At 37.7% G+C, this 20,230-nt stretch overlaps 2 protein-coding genes across 4 annotated transcripts; one reads left to right on the top strand and one right to left on the bottom strand.

Annotated features, from left to right (window-relative positions):
- The first annotated feature begins 1,653 nt into the window (after positions 1–1,653).
- LOC129322335 (BTB/POZ domain-containing protein NPY5) lies at positions 1,654–7,513 on the top strand. 3 transcript variants are annotated; one of them, XM_054968625.1, is made up of 5 exons: positions 1,654–1,721; positions 2,645–3,361; positions 4,569–4,638; positions 5,125–6,303; positions 6,642–7,513. In XM_054968625.1, the coding sequence occupies exons 2-5, from the start codon at positions 3,300–3,302 to the stop codon at positions 7,218–7,220; spliced, it is 1,890 nt and encodes a 629-aa protein (XP_054824600.1). In that variant the 5' UTR covers positions 1,654–1,721; positions 2,645–3,299; the 3' UTR covers positions 7,221–7,513. The 3 variants fall into 3 exon arrangements, with proteins under 3 accessions (XP_054824600.1, XP_054824599.1, XP_054824598.1); XM_054968624.1 differs by lacking the exon at positions 1,654–1,721 and adding an exon at positions 1,900–2,080; XM_054968623.1 differs by lacking the exon at positions 1,654–1,721 and adding an exon at positions 1,900–2,431.
- A 4,724-nt stretch (positions 7,514–12,237) lies between these two features.
- On the bottom strand, positions 12,238–14,585 carry LOC129322940 (probable N-acetyltransferase HLS1). Its single transcript, XM_054969408.1, has 3 exons — positions 14,038–14,585; positions 13,552–13,757; positions 12,238–13,448 (listed from the first exon to the last, which is right to left on the bottom strand). Exons 1-3 carry the CDS (start codon positions 14,215–14,217, stop codon positions 12,584–12,586), a joined length of 1,251 nt encoding a protein of 416 aa, XP_054825383.1. The 5' UTR covers positions 14,218–14,585; the 3' UTR covers positions 12,238–12,583.
- Positions 14,586–20,230: the final 5,645 nt, after the last annotated feature.

Raw genomic sequence — 20,230 nt, 5'->3', positions numbered from 1 at the left:
TGTACCAAAGGTGCCCTTATACCAGAAAAAAACTATTATGTGTGCCCTTGATTTAAGGACATTTCAGACTTGGATGGTCCCCTCCTCAAGTTAGGAATTTCAGTTGAGCTGGAAAGACATTATCTTTTGAAAAAGTTTGAAAATAATGTTGAGCACGACCATCATCAAACAGCATGCCCACAGGCCACATGGTATAAGTCAAAATTCCACACATTGTTGGGACCAAAAATAAGTGTACAAGTCACCTTATCCACAATGTTCTCTTAACGTTTTTACGTTATACTACTAGACAAGTCTTGCGCATGCATATCGGATCCGCAAACTCGAGATGACTGGTAGTGACTGTCTCGACCTGTTTTTAAAATTTGGAAATATTTCTCAGAATTGTTATTTAACCTTTCAATTGTGTTATTGATTGTCGTTAATTATCAGAGTTCTAACGGATCTTAATTTTCTTCATATGTGTAGTTTAGATGAAAACCCGACAACCTTTATGAATATAATCTTTCAAAGATTGTGCCAGTAACATGCTCCATTTTTATAATTCAAGGCTGCGACAGTTTTTCAGGAATCTATCTCATTTTTTCGTAGATCCTACAGGTCCAAACTGTTGCATCATCATCTGCATCTGATGCGCGAGAAAACGCAATTCTTTCTTTCTTTCTTTCTTTATCTGGCGAGTGAGATAGGAAAGACTCATAATATTATACACATGTGATGAGGCTGTTTCTGCGTTCCATTCTGATTTTCTGGGGAAAAGATTCTCGATGGAAGGGAGAATAATATAAAAAATTTAGGCATTATCATGGGGATGTGTTAGAGAAAGCGAATACGATAAAACCAATTGACAGTCTTCTCTTTTTATAATTGGCATCGGAAGAAGCAGATCAGAGCAATGCATGTGAGATGATTGGTCGACGGAAAGCATCGTGGTCACACTATGACCAAATAGTGTGCGGACCAAACAAAATGCAACCCAAATTCACCAGACCACTTGCATTATAAACGGAGGCAGATGAGCAAGTATTCATTCATTGAGCTGTTAAGAGAATAACCCAATTTATCACATCCATTTACTTTAGAGTTCTGGATAAGAGCCAAATATAATTATTGGTTCGTTTATTGCATTAATTGGTTGCAAGGGAAGAACCATGTAATGTAATGATCATCTAATTATAACCTCTCGGCGGCAACATTAACCAAGTCTAAGTAGTTAGTAGAACAAGGATTCATTTATGTTATGAAATGCCTTGATTAGTAATCTTCGTAAGACATTTTATGCATGCAAGATAGAGAGTGTGTGTGTGTGTGGGGTACTTGTCTCTTCAGTTATGGCTTATGCAATCTAATCTCCATAATATATATTCTGTCATAAACGGAGATTTTATGATTTAATTAACCCAAAAAGTAAATAAACATAGTTAATAATAATGAATAATGGGATGTGCATATGATTTGTGAGGAGGAAATTAGAGAGATAGAGTGGTCCTTTTTGTACAAAACGGGGGGCTGGGGGGCTAAATTGGGTTCGCAGGATGAAACGAACGCAGCACAAAAAAGTGGCGCCTGTCAGATGGGCGTGCGATACTTAACATTGCATTGCATGCTGCATCCTGCATAGTGGTGGGGGGGAGAGAAGGAAAGAGACTAAATATATGGGTGGGGGCCTCGTGGTGGTGACGTTCATCATTTCAAGTGAAGTCGCTCTATTTCCCAGCTAGGTAGAGCCCAATCCACCTTCATTCGCTTCACTTCGTTCAAACGCTACTTTTCCAAATTTTATTTTATTTTTAATTACATCTCCTTTTAAAAAATATAGCGCTGTTGTTTAGTTAAATGCTTTCGTATTCTAGTTTAGGGGGAAACAAAAAGGGCGACGACATTGGGAGAGAGAGGTGGTGGCGGTGGCGGTGGTGGGGGCGAGGGCGGGGACGAAGGTGCTGATTCAAAGGCTCTGAAGCAGAGAGAGAGAGCGCGAGCGCGCGCGCGTGTGGGAACATTCTGAGATAGGCTGGCCTTGTGTGTTTGTGTTGTTGTGGTGGCTGTCAAAGGTGAAGAGGAACAGCTCATCTCTTTGAAGGTGATCTTTTCGGTTCGGTTCGGTGGTTTCTGTGATGTGTGGGGCTTTATGAAGATATAGTGCAATTCATGCACTGAACTTTATGTTTGTTGTGGTGCCCCATTTCAGATCTCTCACCGTATTGGGCCACCATCCCTCCCCTTCCAAGTTTTCTGCTTGTATTCCTCTCCTTGTCCTTCAATCCTACTCTGCTCTCTCAATATTCCCCTTTGGCACGCTTCAGTTCCGATTCATTTCTTTTCTTTCATCTCCTGTTGTTACCTTTTGCCTATTTCCCTGCCGCTTTATGCTTACTCTTTCTGTTTTACATCTTCGGATTCTGCGATATTCACTGGCTTGATTTCTCTGCAGGTTTGTTAATTTATATTCTGATAAAATGCCTTTTTCTACCGACTCTTTAAATTCAAAAGAGCCTTTTTCTTCCAGTGGCTAAAAATTTTCGGTTGCGAAACATGTACGGCGATCTTTGGCCTGAAACCATCAAAATTGATGCGTTTTGTCTATGATGTTGGGTGGTTTCCCTTCCTCAAACTCATACCGAGATATGCTGTCTTGTGATTGCAGGTTCTATGGCTCTAATGGAGAGACACAGCTGAAACGTGGCTAGTAAAGGAATGTTGATCATAGGATTTGGGGTTCTAAATTCTAAAACTGTGTTGACCAGAAAAGGGTCTAGCTTGCTCATGTCTTCACACTGTTGGGAATAACAAAGAGAGAAGGAAGAAGGCAAATCTCTAGACAAACATAAAATAAATATACGCTAGACGGTGGTGTCAGTTTTGAACAAGTGGGCGTGTCTCTGGTTTTGAGAAATTTATATAAGTTCGAGGTACTCTGTTGGCAATGTCCCCCTAACATGACCATATTTGCCGGACTCGTTGGGGTGTGTTACCGATTTAGTAAGCAATCTCTTCTTTGAGTCCCTTCCATTCCAAGTGAAATAAAATATACACACAAACCCCCTCCACCTCCTCTTACTGGCCTTGGCTTCTGGGAAAGATTCGGTCATACTAGGAAATCATACCCACAATTCTATTTGATGCATCTTCCATCACCCTGAATTTTTCTAACTTACTCATATTCCTTCGTTATATCCATACGCTCCGGTTTGAGTTTCATAGCCGGAGAGTCGCTTCTTGGATTACCGGCGGCGATAGCTGAACCTAGGGATTGGATCCAATAGGGACAACGGACCCACTTATACTTTGCTTCAGCCAAGATGAAGTTTATGAAACTTGGATCTAAGCCTGATTCTTTCCAGACTGATGTCGATAATATCAGGTGTGAGATCTTTGCCAAATTTACTTCCTTTTTATTAATTTGCATGATGGGTATGTTATTGCTCTAATGGATTTTCATTTTCTTGAAATCTCATTTTTGTCTTCTTTTCACTTTGAATCCTGTTCTGATTTCATTGTTCTTGTGCCTTGTTTCAGTTTAAATGTCAGTAGATTAGTGTGCCTTTATTTTGAATCAGTTCATACTTTATACAGTTTGTTTTGGTGGAAATAAAAAAAAAAAAGATATAGACACGCGCCTAGCAAATTAATGCAAATATGGACGAAATCAGCTATTGCTGTCGGAGAATTTTTCGCAGTCGAAATATCCACATAATGATGACGCTGAATTTTGACTTTTATTACAGTACCAGATTGGGCTATAATCTTATTCTTCAAATAGATAGCTTGGAAATGCTCTGGTCCAGAGCCATCATGTTTTAACATCTACTTCCTGATTTTCCGTTCTACTTCGCAGTAATTGATTAGCTCTTTGTATTTAGTATAGTGACAGGCTTGGTTCACTTTTTACTTTTCACTCAAGGGTATTCATCCATCCATCTTCTCAATATATTTTGACCAAAGCAAAAGGGAGTAGCCTTACTGAAAGTGGTGTTGCATGAATGTTGGAGTTTTTGGAAGTTGATCTGTGTTTCCATGCAAATAAAATTGTTCAGGGGAAAATGATGGATGAGTGCCTTCGACCTTGAGAGGATAGAACTCTTGAATGTTTTTAAATAATTATGAACTGGAAATTTGAGTAGAATTATCACTTTTTCTATCCTTGCCATATAGTTCTTATATTTTAGTATATTCATGTTCTGGCTTCAATTTTCGTCACAGCCATTGCAAGCCTGAATCGGCCTTCTCACAGTAGCCTTATTTGGTTGGACGCATGCCTGCACCTTTGCCATACTCCCAGATAATAGTTGTTCCATGCTTATTGTTATTTAACTTGTGCTATGGTGTGCTTTTAGCAGATAGAGAAAAAGAGTCATAGTTCCACCCTGTGGGTATTTGTATTTAATATGTGCAAATCAGATTTGTACTTGCAGAAATTATGTGTTTGCATCTACCTTAGGTCCAGCAGATTGTCCTTTTTTTTTTTCCCTTTGTTATGTTTTTGTTATTTAATTTTGTTTCTTCCTTTTCTATTCTTCTTGATTTGTTCATTTCTTGGAGGTCACATGAACTGGCATATGTACATGCAGGTATGTGGCAACTGAGTTGGCAACTGACATAGTCATTAATGTTGGAGATGTAAAGTTTTATCTCCATAAGGTAAGAAATCTAACATTTAGACTGTTTGATACACGGAAAAGGAATTTGAGTAAAGGGAAAGATGAGGATAAGTAGTTTCCGTTTCGTCTGGTTGGATGACAAAGTGACTAGCTCTATGTTCCTTCTTATGCTTTGTCAAATTAAAAGAGTAGAACGAAAGTGCTGTTCTAAATCAATGCCATGGAAACTTTTACTGTATTATGAAAGCTAGAGCCCAGTACTTGTGTAGTATCTAATTATGTATGTGCTCTGAATCATTCACTTGACGAGGGTGTCTGACTATGCTGTTCTAACAATATAATTGCAGTAGCAGTAAGACAGGATTGCAGATGACATTAACATTTGAAAAATATTAATCATATAACCAATTGTTTCATCCTGACTACTATCGTTTAATAAATGTAGATAATTGGTTGGTTACAAACGTAAATATCTTCTGCATATGTTTTGGGCCAGTTGTGACTCTAATTCGATTAATATCTGCAGTTTCCCCTTTTGTCCAAAAGTGCACGCATGCAAAAGCTGGTTGCAAACACCAACGAGGAGAACAACAATGAAGTCAGCATCCATGACATTCCCGGAGGTCCTGCTGCTTTTGAAATATGTGCGAAGTTCTGTTATAGTATGACGGTCACTCTCAATGCTTACAATGTTGTTGCGGCTCGTTGTGCAGCAGAATATCTTGAAATGTATGAAACAGTTGAAAAAGGTAACCTTATCTACAAGATTGAAGTTTTCCTCAACTCGAGCATTTTCAGGAGCTGGAAAGACTCAATTATTGTTCTGCAAACCTCCAAGTGTCTTCTTCCGTGGTCCGAGGAGCTTAAGGTAGTAAGCCACTGCCTCGATTCAATAGCTAACAAGGCTTTAATGGATCCATCTAAGGTGGAGTGGTCATACACATATAACAGAAAAAAGCTCTCACATGAAAATGGTAATGATCCTCATTGGAATGGTGTCAGGAAGCAGCAGATGGTTCCAAAGGACTGGTGGGTGGAAGACCTCTGTGAGCTCCAACTTGATCCCTATAAGCGCGTCATAACTACAATTATAACCAAGGGCAATGTTTCCAGTGCTGTGATCGGAGAAGCTCTAAGTGCATATGTTTCAAGACGGTTGCCGGGTTTTCACAAGGGTGTGATCCAGGGTGGTGATGTCATGAAGTATAGATTAGTCTTGGAGACAATTATTCAACTACTACCAGTGGAGACAGCCAGTATCTCCTGCAGTTTCTTGTTGAAGTTACTGAGAGCAGCTATTCTATTGGAATGTGAAGAGCTGGAGAGAGCAGAATTGATGGGGAGAATAGGCCAGCACCTTGATGAGGCTACAGTGGCTGATCTCTTGTTTCGGGCACCAGCTGGTGAGACAACTATGTTTGATGTTGATACAGTGCAAAGGCTAGTTGAAGAGTTTGTGGCACATGAACGGAATGCACAGTCTGATTCTCCAATGGAAGATGAATTGCAGGAGATCAAAAGGCCCAGGATAATATCAGAGACGTCTAAGGTTAAGGTAGCAAAACTGGTGGATGGCTACCTCGCTGAGATTGCTCGTGATCCAAATTTGACTGTTTCAAAATTTGTTAATCTTGCTGAGTTGGTATCGAACTTTTCAGCACCATGTCATGATGGCCTTTATCGTGCGATTGACATGTATTTAAAGGTGAGGACCTCATACATGCCCGATCAAGTTTCAGCTATTTGTTCTTCATTCTCCTCTGTTGTCCTGAATATATTAGCTGAGGTTCCTAATATACTATATTTAAACATGTGCTGCTGTGTTAAGATATTCCATTTGGTCAAAGAACAATGAACTCTAACTGACATTATCTGTTTTGTTCATCTCGTCTGATGTTACATAGCGGATATATTCAGTACATAGCCAATAGAAATACCACTGTTTCAAAACTGACTTTGATTGTTGACATCATAAAAGAACACTTTCAGTGCAACCCCATTCAAGCAAGTTTCTCAGGCTTAATATGCTTACATGTGGTGCAGGAACATCCCGGAATGAGCAAGAGCGATGGGAAAAGAATATGTAGGTTGATGGATTGCAGGAAGTTATCTGCAGAAGCCTGCATGCATGCAGTGCAGAATGAGAGGCTTCCCTTGCGTGTTGTTGTGCAGGTTCTCTTTTTCGAGCAGCTGAGAGCTTCCACGGCATCATCAGGGCAGAACACGCCTGATCTGCCAGGGTCTGTTAGCGCCTTGCTTCCTGGTGGGTTTCATGGTAGCTCAAGGTCTACGACAACCAATACTGAAGATGAATGGGATGGCACGGCAGAAGACATAAAGGTTCTCAAAGGGGACCTTGCTACAATGAAGTTATCAAGAGGAGACAGCGGACGAGGTAGTGATATAAACAGCAACGATAGTGGTAAATGCAATGGTGAAAAAGTTGCTGCAAGCAAAACGAAAGGTTTCCGTATATCAAAGAAAATATTTTCTAAGATTTGGTCAGGCAAAGAAAGAAATGGCGAGATCACTAGCTCTGATACCTCTGAAAGCCCTGCTTCTACTGTAGTTGAGGAAACAAAGTCCACCCCGTCCAGAAGTAGGAGGCACTCTGTATCTTAAAAACGCTTGGTAATATATTCAGTCGTATGTGTAATCGTCTCACTCTAAGGTAGCAGTAGGAGCTAGAGCTTACTGACATCTGGCACTTGATTCATCAACGGAAGACTTGGGAAGCATGAAGCACCGGGAAAGTTATTTTTTCCTGTTGTATGTGGATGTATAACTTTCCCAGAGATGCATTTTCCGATTAGTCAATGTTGTCTTGTTCTATCTTTGTTGAAATAGGGAGGGGCCATAACAGTGACCCGGTTTTGCTGTGCCATAATGAAAGGGAATGTCACTTCTGCTTTGTACTCCTTCGCCTCCTTTCTCATCTTAAATCCGATTGATTTCCGCCTCTCTGGGCAATAATAATTTTCAACTTGGTTTATATGTAAACAAAATTATCGCTGCTTCCTTTTTCTTCATTAGATTCTATAGCAGTTTGCATTAATTAAGTTTGAGGCTAAGCCCCATTAATATTTCTTTCCTTCGTTCTGGTCCAAGTGATCTATCAGGCTTAATATCTATTTCCGGATATGCAATGCGCCACCATGTGCCAGTATTAGCAACAGAATATCGTCTTTTCCTAACGGCCTAACCATCTGATATATCAGATTATCCAGCTCGTTCAATTACTAGCTTCTAGCCTTATACAATACTACTTAATAAGGTTCCCATCTGTACTTGAAGTTAAATTATTGTAGATTTATGATTTGATCAAGCGGTTCAATTACTATATATATTCACAGTTAAGTAATCTATTACAACTTGCACTTAGAACTGACCCTTTTCTCTTAAAAAATAATAATAATAATAATCAACCAACTTTTACTAGGCTGCTTCGATTTTTTTTTTTTAAATTCTTATTGTGCTTGAATATTATGCATTAATGCAATTGACCTTGACCTATAGGGGTAGGAATTTCTTGGCGACTCCATTATTCTGACGAGAAAAGCACGGACTTTTAATTTAATAATAATAATGCATGATTAGGAGTTAGGACAACTTATTCAACATGTCAGGTAAAGTAGGTGATTTTGCCCTGGGCTTATTAAATTATAAATATATCAATCGGAACTGAAGTTTTTCAGATCCCTGTTCAAGTTCAACCCATGCATGTGGAGCTATATATAAAAAATAATTATCAAGACCTTTTCACTGCATTAAATTCAAATAGAAGGGAGAAAGAGAAAGGTTAAGATAATCGGATCTAATAATTAAAAGCCGTTGACGTAGAAAAGGAAACAACCAAACAAAATTGATGGAGTGTGATTACTCGGGCACTTGTGAGTGCTAGCTAAACGCTAATGTTCTCATCATCTTCAAAACCCAAGTAGCCAGTGAGTCAATGAAGCAAGGAAGAGACAGAAAAGAAGATAAAATGCTCACGGACAAAAGCAGGAAACACTCTCAGAACCACCCTGCCCGTCCCTTGACAATCAACTCCTTTTTAGAGCCGTCAATTTTAATTGAGGGTCGATCTTTTTAAGTTTAAAAAAATTTAGAATCAGATCATTACTTTGGTGTGTGAAATAATAAATGGGGCGCACCCCCGTGTGCACGTGCACCCAAAAAAAATTAAATATGATTAAAAATCTAAAACTCTAATTTTATTTCATTCGGCTATCAAGTGTGTTCTCATTCAATCGATCCTTCAGGCTTCAACTCAAAAAGAATGATTAAATTATATTCATACTAATAACAATAATATTAGAAAAATTTAATTGTTATCTATGCTAATTTTGTGATGTTGCTACTTTTTATTATATTTAAATTTGTTATTGTGTGAATTGTCTTAAATTTATTTTTCTAAATTCAATGTTATGTATAATAATTTTTTTGTAATTTTAAATATATTTTTAAATTAAAAAATAAAAAAAAGGCCAAAACCCTGAGAGCCAGGGGTCAAGTTAGCATCAGGCTCAACAAGACTTGCCCGTTCAACTCTTTAGAGTTGGGCTGATTTTAATTGATAGATTTACTTCCATTGTTCTAAATTATAAAATATTTTTAGATAAAATTTTATATACTAATAAATCTTATTAAATACATATTATAATTTTATTTTTTTAAATAAAACATAAACTTTGAAAAATATCTTCAGTTTAAAATATTGAAAAAAGAGATGGACAAAAATTAAATAGAAAAAGAAAGGATAATATAAAAATAAACCTGTTTAATAAAATCTTAATCTTTTTGCATACCAAAAAAAATCTTAATTTTTTTAAAATATTTTATATCTTAAAATGTTAATTTTTTTAAAAGTATCTTTTAATTTGGGATAATTAGAGTACCATCGACCCAATTTATAATTAATAATTTACGGTGTTAATTAATATCCATGACCGGTCTTTAATGACATTTTGCTTTTGCTCCATCTGAAATGGGAATCGCTCCCTTTTTTTTTTTTTTGCTGCGTTTTTTTATTAAGAAAGAAACAAGGATAGTTACATGTGCAGTGACGAAAGGTAATGTTTGTATAAAGCTAGGAACTTCGTACGCTACAACTTGAATATTTCAATTAATGTAATTGAAATTCTTGATGAGAGTACTTTGACTCTGACTTTCCTAGTAATCTTCATCTAGTTACACGGAACGCGGACAGAAACTTCTCGTGATGACTTTTTTTTAGGCGCTTAGTTAAGAGTAGAGAATTATTTTTTTGAAAATAATATGATGAAGCGTGTGTTATTAATTAATATTTTTGACACGTTATGGATATTTCTGAACTACTTTTAACTATTTGTAGAGCCCAACTTTCATGCAGATCAACTGGATGTTATGGTGAATGATGTGTGGAAAGTTGTTGATACTTGATAGAGTCGACCAAATCATCTGATCCATGTAGCTGATTTTATTTATTGAAATAATATTTAATGTTATTGTTGTTATAAGTCTTTTATTCATATATGCGGTGAAAAAAATGATTTTTTTTTTACCTGATGTGAAAACAACAACATAACAACAATCCTTATCATACTAGTTATATAAATTACATTATGCTATTATACTTTATTAACAACAAAAATCTTTAAATATATAAAGGTGAAAACAATGACAAAAGAGATTATTTTATCTGCAAAGTTGCTATGTTATCTGCACATATGAATATAGATGATAGGTTAGTAGCTGTTATATATTTAGAAAAAGAATATAATAGGCCACAGTAAACCATCCTAATCGAATAAAGTTTAGCATTATATTTAGCTTTTCAATTAATTGATGCAGGAGCTAACTGCCCGGTCAAGCCACATCTGCCCTGCGATCCATTGACTTGGAAATTTACCAAATTATCCTAAACCCCATCTCCAACATCTATTTTTCTCTACGGCTTCTATGCTGGAGTTAAAAAGTTGTTATTTCCACATGTCAAGAACAATAATATAGAAGATTAATTATAGTAACATGTAAGTATATACAGGAAACTATCCTTATTGGCATGTGGATGCTTCTCTTTTGATTTAATTTTGTTAATGTTAAAATATGTATGAAAAAGAAGCTGCATTCTCATGGAAAAACACAAAATGGACAAGTGGAAGACGAAAAAGTCCTTGTCAATTCAAGAAGTGTCTTGTGAATGTGATGATGCGATTTTTTTACAGAACAAAGAAAGAGCACTGAGCAGTTCGCACTTGGCAGGAAAAATCCTCACGGCTGGTGCGTGCGTGCGAGAGAGAAAGTGATACGGGTACACATAAGAGCATTGTGGTTGAGATTGGATGAGATGCTTTCAGGGATTCAGTCCATTTTAAAACCAATCAAGTTGTGGCAGTGAGGAGAGGTGTGAGGAGAAATGAGGAAAATGAAGGAACGGAGAAGCCCACTAGCGAGGGAACGCCACCTGGCGTTCACTCAAAAGTGTTGCATCAACTATCTCAATGGCCTGCTCGTGATTACCATTATAATCATTTCAGTGCAAATCCCCGTGAAAGGTGCTTGCTTGTGTTGGGATCGCTGTTTCAGTTTTATCCTCACTTCCATTCCATCTTATTACCCTCTTTCTATGTTCTATTACCCTCTTCTCTCCCCCCACATCCACAATCACTCTTCCCAAAATTAAATTAAATTCAACACACTGCTTCTCCTTTTCACGTTCTTATCTTTCAGTCTCATCGCCAACCATCCCAACACTTGCATGCTCCATACTTTTTCTAGCTTTATTAATCATCCTTTTACTCTCACCCCCCATTTAAAAGCACCCACACCACCCACCCACTTGCTCTCCACATTTAAACTCAACCCAATCGCGTCCTGGCTATTTCAAAAAACTATAATTAAAAAAAAAATTAAGTGAGCAGATCGCGTCAAAGAATACATAGAACTATTTCGCAAACCCACTTGCTTTCTCCAGACTCCACCACATTTTCATCCTGCAATATAGTATTCTCTAAATCAGAACCTTGGCTCAAGTACGCTGTTTTCCTCGGGGTGGTTTTCTCTGCGTCACCCGCCCCTAAACACAAGTTCTCGGAAAGTCGTATTAAACTACAATCATATGTATCCAAACTCGCTCAAATGTAAATGAGAGTGATCGAGCACTGTCATATTTCTTTCGTTAAATTGCGCAGCCCTTGAAAGCAAAAGCACACCAACTCCCTTCCCAACTCCCATTGAGAGTCGATGTTGGATAGTAGAAGAAATTAAGCGTGTCCTAGAGTGATGATTATAGGAGGAGGCCTGGACACAAAATAAAATAATGGGCACCATTTGATTCCCACTACCCTGAATAAGAAAGATACTAGGAACCCAATAAAAACAAAGTTGGCTAGGATAAGGTCCCCACCCGGGGGCATATTATCAAGGACAGGAGATATAGTCCCTAAAAGGTTCTTTAAGAAAAGCTTGGCGACACGGACAAAACACAGCCAGGGATATTCCATCTCAACCATCCCCTCTCTTAAATCACGCATCTCCTTCCCCATTACAGTTAGAGAGGGCTTTAGCATGCATTTCAATACATACATTCCCGAACGGCCAGAACCAATAATTATAAAAAGCAAGAGTCGCCAAAAGACGATGGGTAAACAACACTAGATCATGAAAGCTGCGTTTGGTTCAAAGAGGATCTAAAAAGCCACATCCATTTACAAAAAGATATATCGATAATACTAGAGGCGGGATATTCTCTCTCCTTTACAAAACCAAAAATCCACGTCCCACCACCCTCACAGATAATTCCCAATTACAGGACTCCAATGCCACAAAAAAAAAAGAAAAGAAAAAAAGTATACAAGAAAGCGGGTAGAAAACAAACTAACAGAAACGAGAAAGATTAATTAGTAAACAGTAACGAAAAAGGTGGGTTCCCCATATTCGCCTGTGTTTCACTCTTTGTCGTCACTAGTAATCGGGAATCATTTCTGGTCGCTACTAAATTAGAGTTAAAACTCTCTGGGGTCAACAAAAATGGACCATCCGGCTGGAGATTTGGTCCAGTCACCCACAGAGCCGTCACTGTAGTCTTCCCCGAGCCTCTTGATGCACCATAAATCCTCGTCGCAGGATAACATCTTCCAGTGAGGTACTCCGACCCTGAGAGGATCGCAGCTAGAGACCTCCGTCGCCACCACCCCGCACCCGCGTTCCTTGGCCAGATTATGCGCGAACCCGCACAGGGCTCTCACCATCTTCACCGCTTCCGGGCCTTCACCTCCCAGTCCGTACAGGAAGTGGAGTCCGAACGGTCTGAAGAAGTTCGGGATGGACGGCAGTCTCAGCCACGGGAAGGCCCGGTCCACCATTCGGGTCGTTTTCGCGAGGGTGCGCTTCACGCACGACGCGCCCCGCACTTCGAGCGTGAACACGTCCTTGCAGTTCCAGACGCTGAGCACTGCCCAGGACTCTGGTGGGTCCGACAGGAAGTGATCCAAGCCGGGCCATGTATCTGCGCAGTAGGACCCACTTGGGAGGGCGAGGAAGGTCCCGAGACTGAGTTTGTTGTTGAGGATGGAATCAATGTCGCGAGGGAAGAACTCGATGGTGGCGAAGCGACGACGATAGAGGGATTCGGCGTCGTCGGGGCTGAGTGGAATGATGGTGACCTTGCGAGAGACCTTCTCTCTGTGAGCGTAAACGGGGTTGACAAGGATGGAGGGGGTACGGAATCTGGAGTATCCGCATTTGTCGGTGAAGAGCTTAACGGATGCTAAATTGTCGTTTTCCGTCGCTATATACGAGTACTCGACCCCATTATCTATGAACCACTCTTCCATTCTGCGCACCAGCTTCAACCCTATTCCCATTCTCCTGCGCCCACAACAAACAGACACTCATATCAGATATCATCCCTCATAATTACTCGGGTTGTTACTATCATTATTCATCATAATGAAGAGGTTGAGACATGTACCGGTGAGAAGGCGAGACGCGCAGGCCTAAAATGTAAGCGACTTTGGTGTACACAGGAACGTGTCTGGGAGCAGCCTGGAAGATCTCAGGGACGTCGTTGATATTCAAATGGGGGTTCTTCACGTTTCTGGACAGCTTCTTCCCGCATGTAACGGTTTTGATGCAGCCCCTTATCATTCCTACTATCTCTTGGCCCATCTCAGCTACCTGTTCAACCCAGGAGCGTTATCAATCGTCACATATAATTCTATCGGTTTTATTTTTTCACGGGCGACAACAGTCTTACATTGTAGTACAGCGCACCTCGTGATGTTATTTTAATCATTTATGTAATATAGTTGAGAGTTAAGAGTTGACAAGAAGACTGTTAATAGTTAACAGGAAGAAGAGAAGCCGCGGGGAAAGGAGGACCGCTAATAGAATGGGAGAAAGAGGGACCGTCGGAGAAAAAGAAAAAGATACAGAGAGACATTGAATATAGAAGTACCAGCATGAGAAAGGCAGGCGAGTTGCGGACCCTGCAAATCGGGTCACCCATGAGGTCGGTGAATAGGGAGAGCTTCCCACTGGGTCCGACCTCGCATATCCTTTCCATGGCTTCCACTCTCTCTCGGTCCTTGTCGGCCTCGAATACTCTCACCACCACCGTCTCAGAGTGTTGTCCCATAGTGATAATCAATCCCGAGCGTAGTGCGGCCACAAGACGAGCGAAGATCAGATATATGGGAAGCGGGAATGAAGTGGGGAGAAACGCCGGCAGGGGCGGGGTTTATAAAGAGGAGAGGGGAAGGAGGGAGAGAGGAAATCGCAGCGTTTTCAAGACGGATTAACGTGGGTGATAAGCAAGAAAGCCGAGCCAGGGCATCGAAATTAGGAACAGAGAGCAGTGACAGAGTGGTGAAAGGGGATCACAGGGTGGAACGAAATAGCATGAAAAGCAAGAGAGCGAATGAATTTTGAAACGGAAAGGGAGGGGGAAGAAATAGCGAAAACCGTTGAGTTGTGTTTCAGACTTTCGGGGTCTTGGTTGGGGAGTGGAGGGGTTGATCATGGCAGGGAGTGAAGGGCCCTTGCGCGGCTTTAAATACCTGGCTTTTTTGGGTTTTTTTTTTCCGATTTTTTTTTTTGGTAAAGAAAAAAAGCCCTCTTTCTCTTTCTCTCTCACAGTGTATGTATATATAATCCATTACTTGGCTTCTGTATTCTTTAGGAATATTATTGAATTGATGGAGTTTCTTTTTTGAAAGGCAACATTGTTTTATGATGCGCCTGGATATATTCTCAGCGCAGTTGGTGAGTTTGTTGTGTAACCTTCTGTGTACTTTTCACAATATCACTTTTCTGTTTTTGAAGAAAAAAGATTGGGAGGGATAAATTAGTGAATTAATTAATTAGAATAAAAAAAAGAAGAGAAATAATGGAAGATGAAATCAAATATCAAATAAAATAATGAAACAATGAAAATGGGTGGGGAATGGATGTAATGATAACAGAAAAAGGAAGAGAGGAAATGGCGGCTGTGGCTGCGCAGTCTTGGTGCTTGTGGAGAGAGAGGGAGGGAGTTTCACTATTTTTTTAAAAACAAAATATATGTGAGGGGGAAAGGGAGGCGTTACCATCAGGCACCCCCAGAACCCCAAAATGGTAATGATTACATCTATCCAGTGAATTTTTGGGTGAGGGGGGTGGTGCTGCATAATGTTCCATTGGAAGGTGAAAATTGGAATGCACATCACATATAGACATTCATGATGATGATGAAGAGGGGGAGGAGGCCATGGCCTTTTGGGGTTGGAGAAGGAATGGAGGAAGGGACGACGGGCATGCAAATACCGAAGAAGGCCTTTTAACAAAGTTGGTAAAGTGAATCGCATTTTCCCAACTGTCCCTGCTGCTTCCTGGCCACGTGGCCCTTACCCCTCCTCAACTTTTTTATTTTTTTGGCCTGAATACCCCTCCTCCATTGACTCCGGCTCATACAAAATTTTACGTCACTAAATTATAAAACCATTGTTTGGTCAAAAGAAAAAAAATTATAAAACCATTGATTCGTGTTTCTCTGAAATTACTCTCATTCCAATCTATTTTGCCTTAACCTCCCTAAGTTGCCATGCAACTCTTTCCCCTTTATCTTCATAATTATTTTGATTTGTTCCCCTTTTCAACCAGAATTAATTTCTCACCATTTTAACAAAGTAGACCCACCCCATCAATAACAAGGATTTTCTTCTCCGAGATTATACGAGGGAAAATGATAAAGCTCTTTTAATTAAGTTTTTTTTGTATGTGAGGGTTAAGATTCAAATATTCAATAACTTGCTTGGATGATGACAATTCTAATCCCCTTATGACTCACATCGAGTTGGTATCACTTAAGGGTGTTCAATCTTACGCCGGTTTTAGTCGGTTGAATTTCATCCTAATTACATCAGGATGAGTCTTTTTCAACTTGAAAAAAATGAGAATAGGACTTTACGAGACAAGATGGGACACTGAGTTGCCTCAAGACATCTTATCATTTCTCGAATATTATATATATTATTTTAAAAATATGTATTAATTATATTAGTATAATTTATACTTATATTAATTACAATTTCGATATGTGCAATTCCTAATTAAAACTAAAAATTTGTATATTGATAATTTTAATGACACGAAGTAGGCAAAATAGGGTGATATCTTTCTTTCCAATATATTACTTATATTAATATAATTTATTCTTATATTTATCTATTTAATTTTTTTATATCATATTTCTTGCTTTATTTTTGAAAGAATTACTAGCTTAACATATCTTAGTTAAAGAAAAAAAATAATGACTTAATGTTATACCTGACTTGTCTATTGTTGTTGCTCTTATAACTTAAAAATTACTTATAATTACTATCATAATATATTATGTCTCATGTATACTGAACTTTGAGTTGTATATTTGTAGCTATGACTGATGTAACTTAATAATTGACTTTAATTGTTGTGATTTTATATATTTGTGTTATTTTAGTTTTAAACTTAATAATTTATATGATTTAAAATTTTAATAAATATTATTATTCAAGCATTTCTCTCATATTATCTGCTTTATTGGGACATCTGGATGTCTTCTTAACGAGACAGGATGACTTTTGGGACAAGATAAAACACATAACAAAAATTTAATTGAAGTTATTTTTTAAGATGAAATATGAGATAAAGGTGTCTTGACCCTCCTTCGTTTTGTAAATAACTCAATATAACTCATTTCACTGATATAACATCATAAGGGCTTTTTCATGAGCACGGATTCATATCATGTCAAACAAACGCGGTATCACACTATCGGCTAATAATATAAAAATTATATCCATAAATGCAAGCATTCCTAATGTAAATATATGTGCTTGTATAAATAACCTATAAGACGGGAGTACAATAGTGAAAGGTGCCTTGTTGGCAAGTGGTGGGGTCGAAGATTTTGGCGCCGCAATGAGAAGGATCGGCGTCCGTATCGTTATCTACTGACAGCCTCAATCGGACGGCCGGGATTAGCCTAATTCACGGGCACCTCCCTTTACTTCATGACTCCGATTAAAGCCTGTGACGATAATGATACACATTTCACGACTTTTTCACGCCGCAGCCCTGTAAACACTTTCACTTGTCAGCCGCCTCTTCACGCCAGGCTCTCATGATCACAACGTGTCCCATGTAAAGCTGGTTTAACAAAAATGCACTTGGTATCACAATTACCAAGTCAGGTTCAGCCGCGACGAGAGTTTATTAGAGGACCAAAAACGGATTTTATCAATGATTGTCGAGATTACAAGGCAGTGGGCACGTCACCGGTGTTGGTGCTATTATTTCACGGTTAATTCTCCTCCCTAATCATTGACGACGTCCAACCACGTCTCTCTCTCTCTCTCCCTCCCTCCCTCCCTCTCTCTCTCTCTCTCTCTCTCTCACACACACACACACACACACACACACAATTTAATTAAACGAGAAAATAAAAGTCACTAATAATCAGGAATGCGCAGGCGAGGTAGATAATATAAATGAAGATTCCGACCTATCACTGAGAAGCTTCCCGCGATCTTGCTACTCCCTGCCATGTAGAAAATTCAAGAGTACTTTAAACTGGAGGGAGCGAGCTAGCGTACGAGAATTTCACTGTAAAATGTGTTGTACTGCATGGATATCATCATCAGCGGGAGGTGGTGGATGTAATATAAAATAATATATGAAAAGAGAACTTTGCATTATATTTAATCACAGGCGGAAAGTTGATTCCATATCCATCCATTAGGATTAATAGACAAATAGGTTGTGACTACAGCACAATCTTAAATATGTTTGGGAGGGTTTTTCTTTTTTATGGGAGAGGTTGGCATTTCATCTATAATATTTGAGAGAGAGAGAGAGAGAGTTTGAATCCTATATTTATTAGATATAAGATTTTTTTCGAGCAGCGGCCGAATTATTCTATACTACATTTAATTTATAGTGAGTTGACATTTGAATAAGTTATAAGATTTAATTCCTTGTTTGCTTGTTTTTATTTTTTTTTATGTCATAAATCATTCTGTCACACTGGGTTGTTATTTTTTTATAAATTATCTTATTATCTCTAAAATATTTATCTTAATTAACTGTAAAGCTTCGTTCACCGCATGAAAGGCTGGGCACAAATTGTCTTCTTAGCTGCTTCTGGTTTTCTATTCTTATTCTTATTTCTCCAAAACGACGTTTCTGTAAAGGACACGAGATTTGATTCTCATGTCTCATCCTTTCATTTGATCAGAATAATAAATAAACACATTTCTTCATATACTAAACGAATAATTCCACGGGCAGGGCAAAGAAAATAGATCATAGCTTAGACCAAGTGGTACGACCACTAGTTTTTGTGAAGCAGATATTCTCTAGTATATAACTTTTGCTAATGACAATAAATAAATTAATCCTATTAATATATATTTGATCATTATGATGCTGACGTTGACGTTGATACTTGTAATTGGTATGAGAATGACATTACCTTCAACAGGAAAAAAATGGTGTCAATAAGTAGTATCAACAATACAACCAAGAAGTTGATAAAAGAATATGAACGTTAGTTAATTAATTTTTGTCACCTCCCTTTGCTAGCTCTCGTCAAATGCTTTATAAGATTATCTATAATAGCAAAGTCAGGATTCTCAGTAAAAATTAAAAAAAAAATATTGCACTTCCAAATAGACTATCTTTCTTTCATTTTTTTATTTTTATTTTTTAATTCAACTTTCAATTATAAACTTATAAATATAGCGAGTTAGTAAAAGATATTTAATAAGTTTACTCTTAAATTTTTATTTTTTATTATCTTTTTGCTAACTAATATTCAAAATGAGGACGACACGAGTCTAATTTATTTAAATTATTTTTTTTATTTTTTAAAATAGTAAAAATAATTTGATATTTAGGTATAGTAAAATTATATATTAATATTTAATATCTTTGAAGTTTAAAATATTAAAATAAAAGAATACAGAATATAAGAAGAAGGTGCAAATTGCAAACTATAAAAATCTTATACCCCATACATGTCATATTTCCCAAGTGAGGAGGCATATGCCCTCGATGGCTACACGTCGCTTGGCCATTGCATATCTACTCGTTATATTATTATGCCTCTGCTTATTTACTTTATGTGATATGCTTCATAAATTAAGAAGTTTAATGTAAACTGAAATGGATTTAGATCAACAAGTGTAAATCATATATGCATAGGACCACTCAGCCTTGTGTCTATACGGTTCATTGAATGATTAATGTTTCATTAGTTATATATTGTTCACGTGTTGCACTGAATTAGTGATAAATATATTTAATTTGTTGTTGCTACAACGAAAAATGAAAGATATTAGCTTAAAAGCATAATCAAGTATAACACACTTTAACAAAGTTAAATCATTCTAAATAAACTAGAGTTAAGAGAAAATCATCGAGGCTTTCAAGATTCAACTTTATGGTTCAAGTGGTCAACACAGAAGCATATTATATATGCGCTTGCAATGTATACTTGGCTGCGTGGAATAAAATAAACGAATTTATGTATATAAAAAAGGATGAGATTGATTCCTGCTCATTGTTAATAATTATAAAACTAACCATTTTTTATTTAAAAGCCCGATCCTAAGATTCCACCATGATTTTGCTTACCAAGTTATTCTTTGCCTGGACGGTTGTCAACAACTTCATGAGATTTGAAATCACGAAAGTATTTGGAAAAATATTTTCCATCATAATTAATAAATGTTAGACCTTTGTTTTTTTATTTTTTTTTACTAAATCTAATAAGGACGTAATTCTAGTAGAAATTAAATCATCAATACTTTTGGCTTTAACTAGCTAGCTGGTTTTGAATCTCAATTTTAACAACGAAACCAGCTTTTATCTAGCCTCATTATTACGAGAAACTTTAATTTCATTAATCAAACTTGGATCATATTAAAAAAAATTATATATACATATATATAGATATAAACACACATAATGGATAGAATGACAGTAGAAAGGAGATAATATATGAATCAAAAATCCAGCGCGTGATTCTTGCTCGCGAAACTTGTGGCTTTAGTCAGTTACTACAAATTCCATTCCGATTCTTCAATATATATATATATATATATATATACAGTCTTAGGAATTCTAAAGCA

This window comes from Prosopis cineraria, unplaced genomic scaffold (genome assembly GCF_029017545.1).
Source record: "Prosopis cineraria cultivar Desert tree isolate PC_DT_omini unplaced genomic scaffold, ASM2901754v1 PC10, whole genome shotgun sequence".
Lineage (NCBI taxonomy): Eukaryota > Viridiplantae > Streptophyta > Magnoliopsida > Fabales > Fabaceae > Prosopis > Prosopis cineraria.
Note: the sequence above shows the minus strand (reverse complement) of the source record. Positions and strands in the feature narration are given on the sequence as shown.

Coding starts and splice junctions, on each gene's coding strand:
- LOC129322335 (XM_054968625.1), top strand. CDS start 3,300: ATGAAGTTTATGAAACTTGGATCTAAGCCTGATTCTTTCCAGACTGAT. Junction 4,639..5,124: donor TAAAGTTTTATCTCCATAAG/GTAAGAAATCTA, acceptor TAATATCTGCAG/TTTCCCCTTTTGTCCAAAAG. Junction 6,304..6,641: donor CGATTGACATGTATTTAAAG/GTGAGGACCTCA, acceptor CATGTGGTGCAG/GAACATCCCGGAATGAGCAA.
- LOC129322940 (XM_054969408.1), bottom strand. CDS start 14,217: ATGGGACAACACTCTGAGACGGTGGTGGTGAGAGTATTCGAGGCCGAC. Junction 13,758..14,037: donor CGCCTGCCTTTCTCATGCTG/GTACTTCTATAT, acceptor TGGGTTGAACAG/GTAGCTGAGATGGGCCAAGA. Junction 13,449..13,551: donor CGCGTCTCGCCTTCTCACCG/GTACATGTCTCA, acceptor TTGTGGGCGCAG/GAGAATGGGAATAGGGTTGA.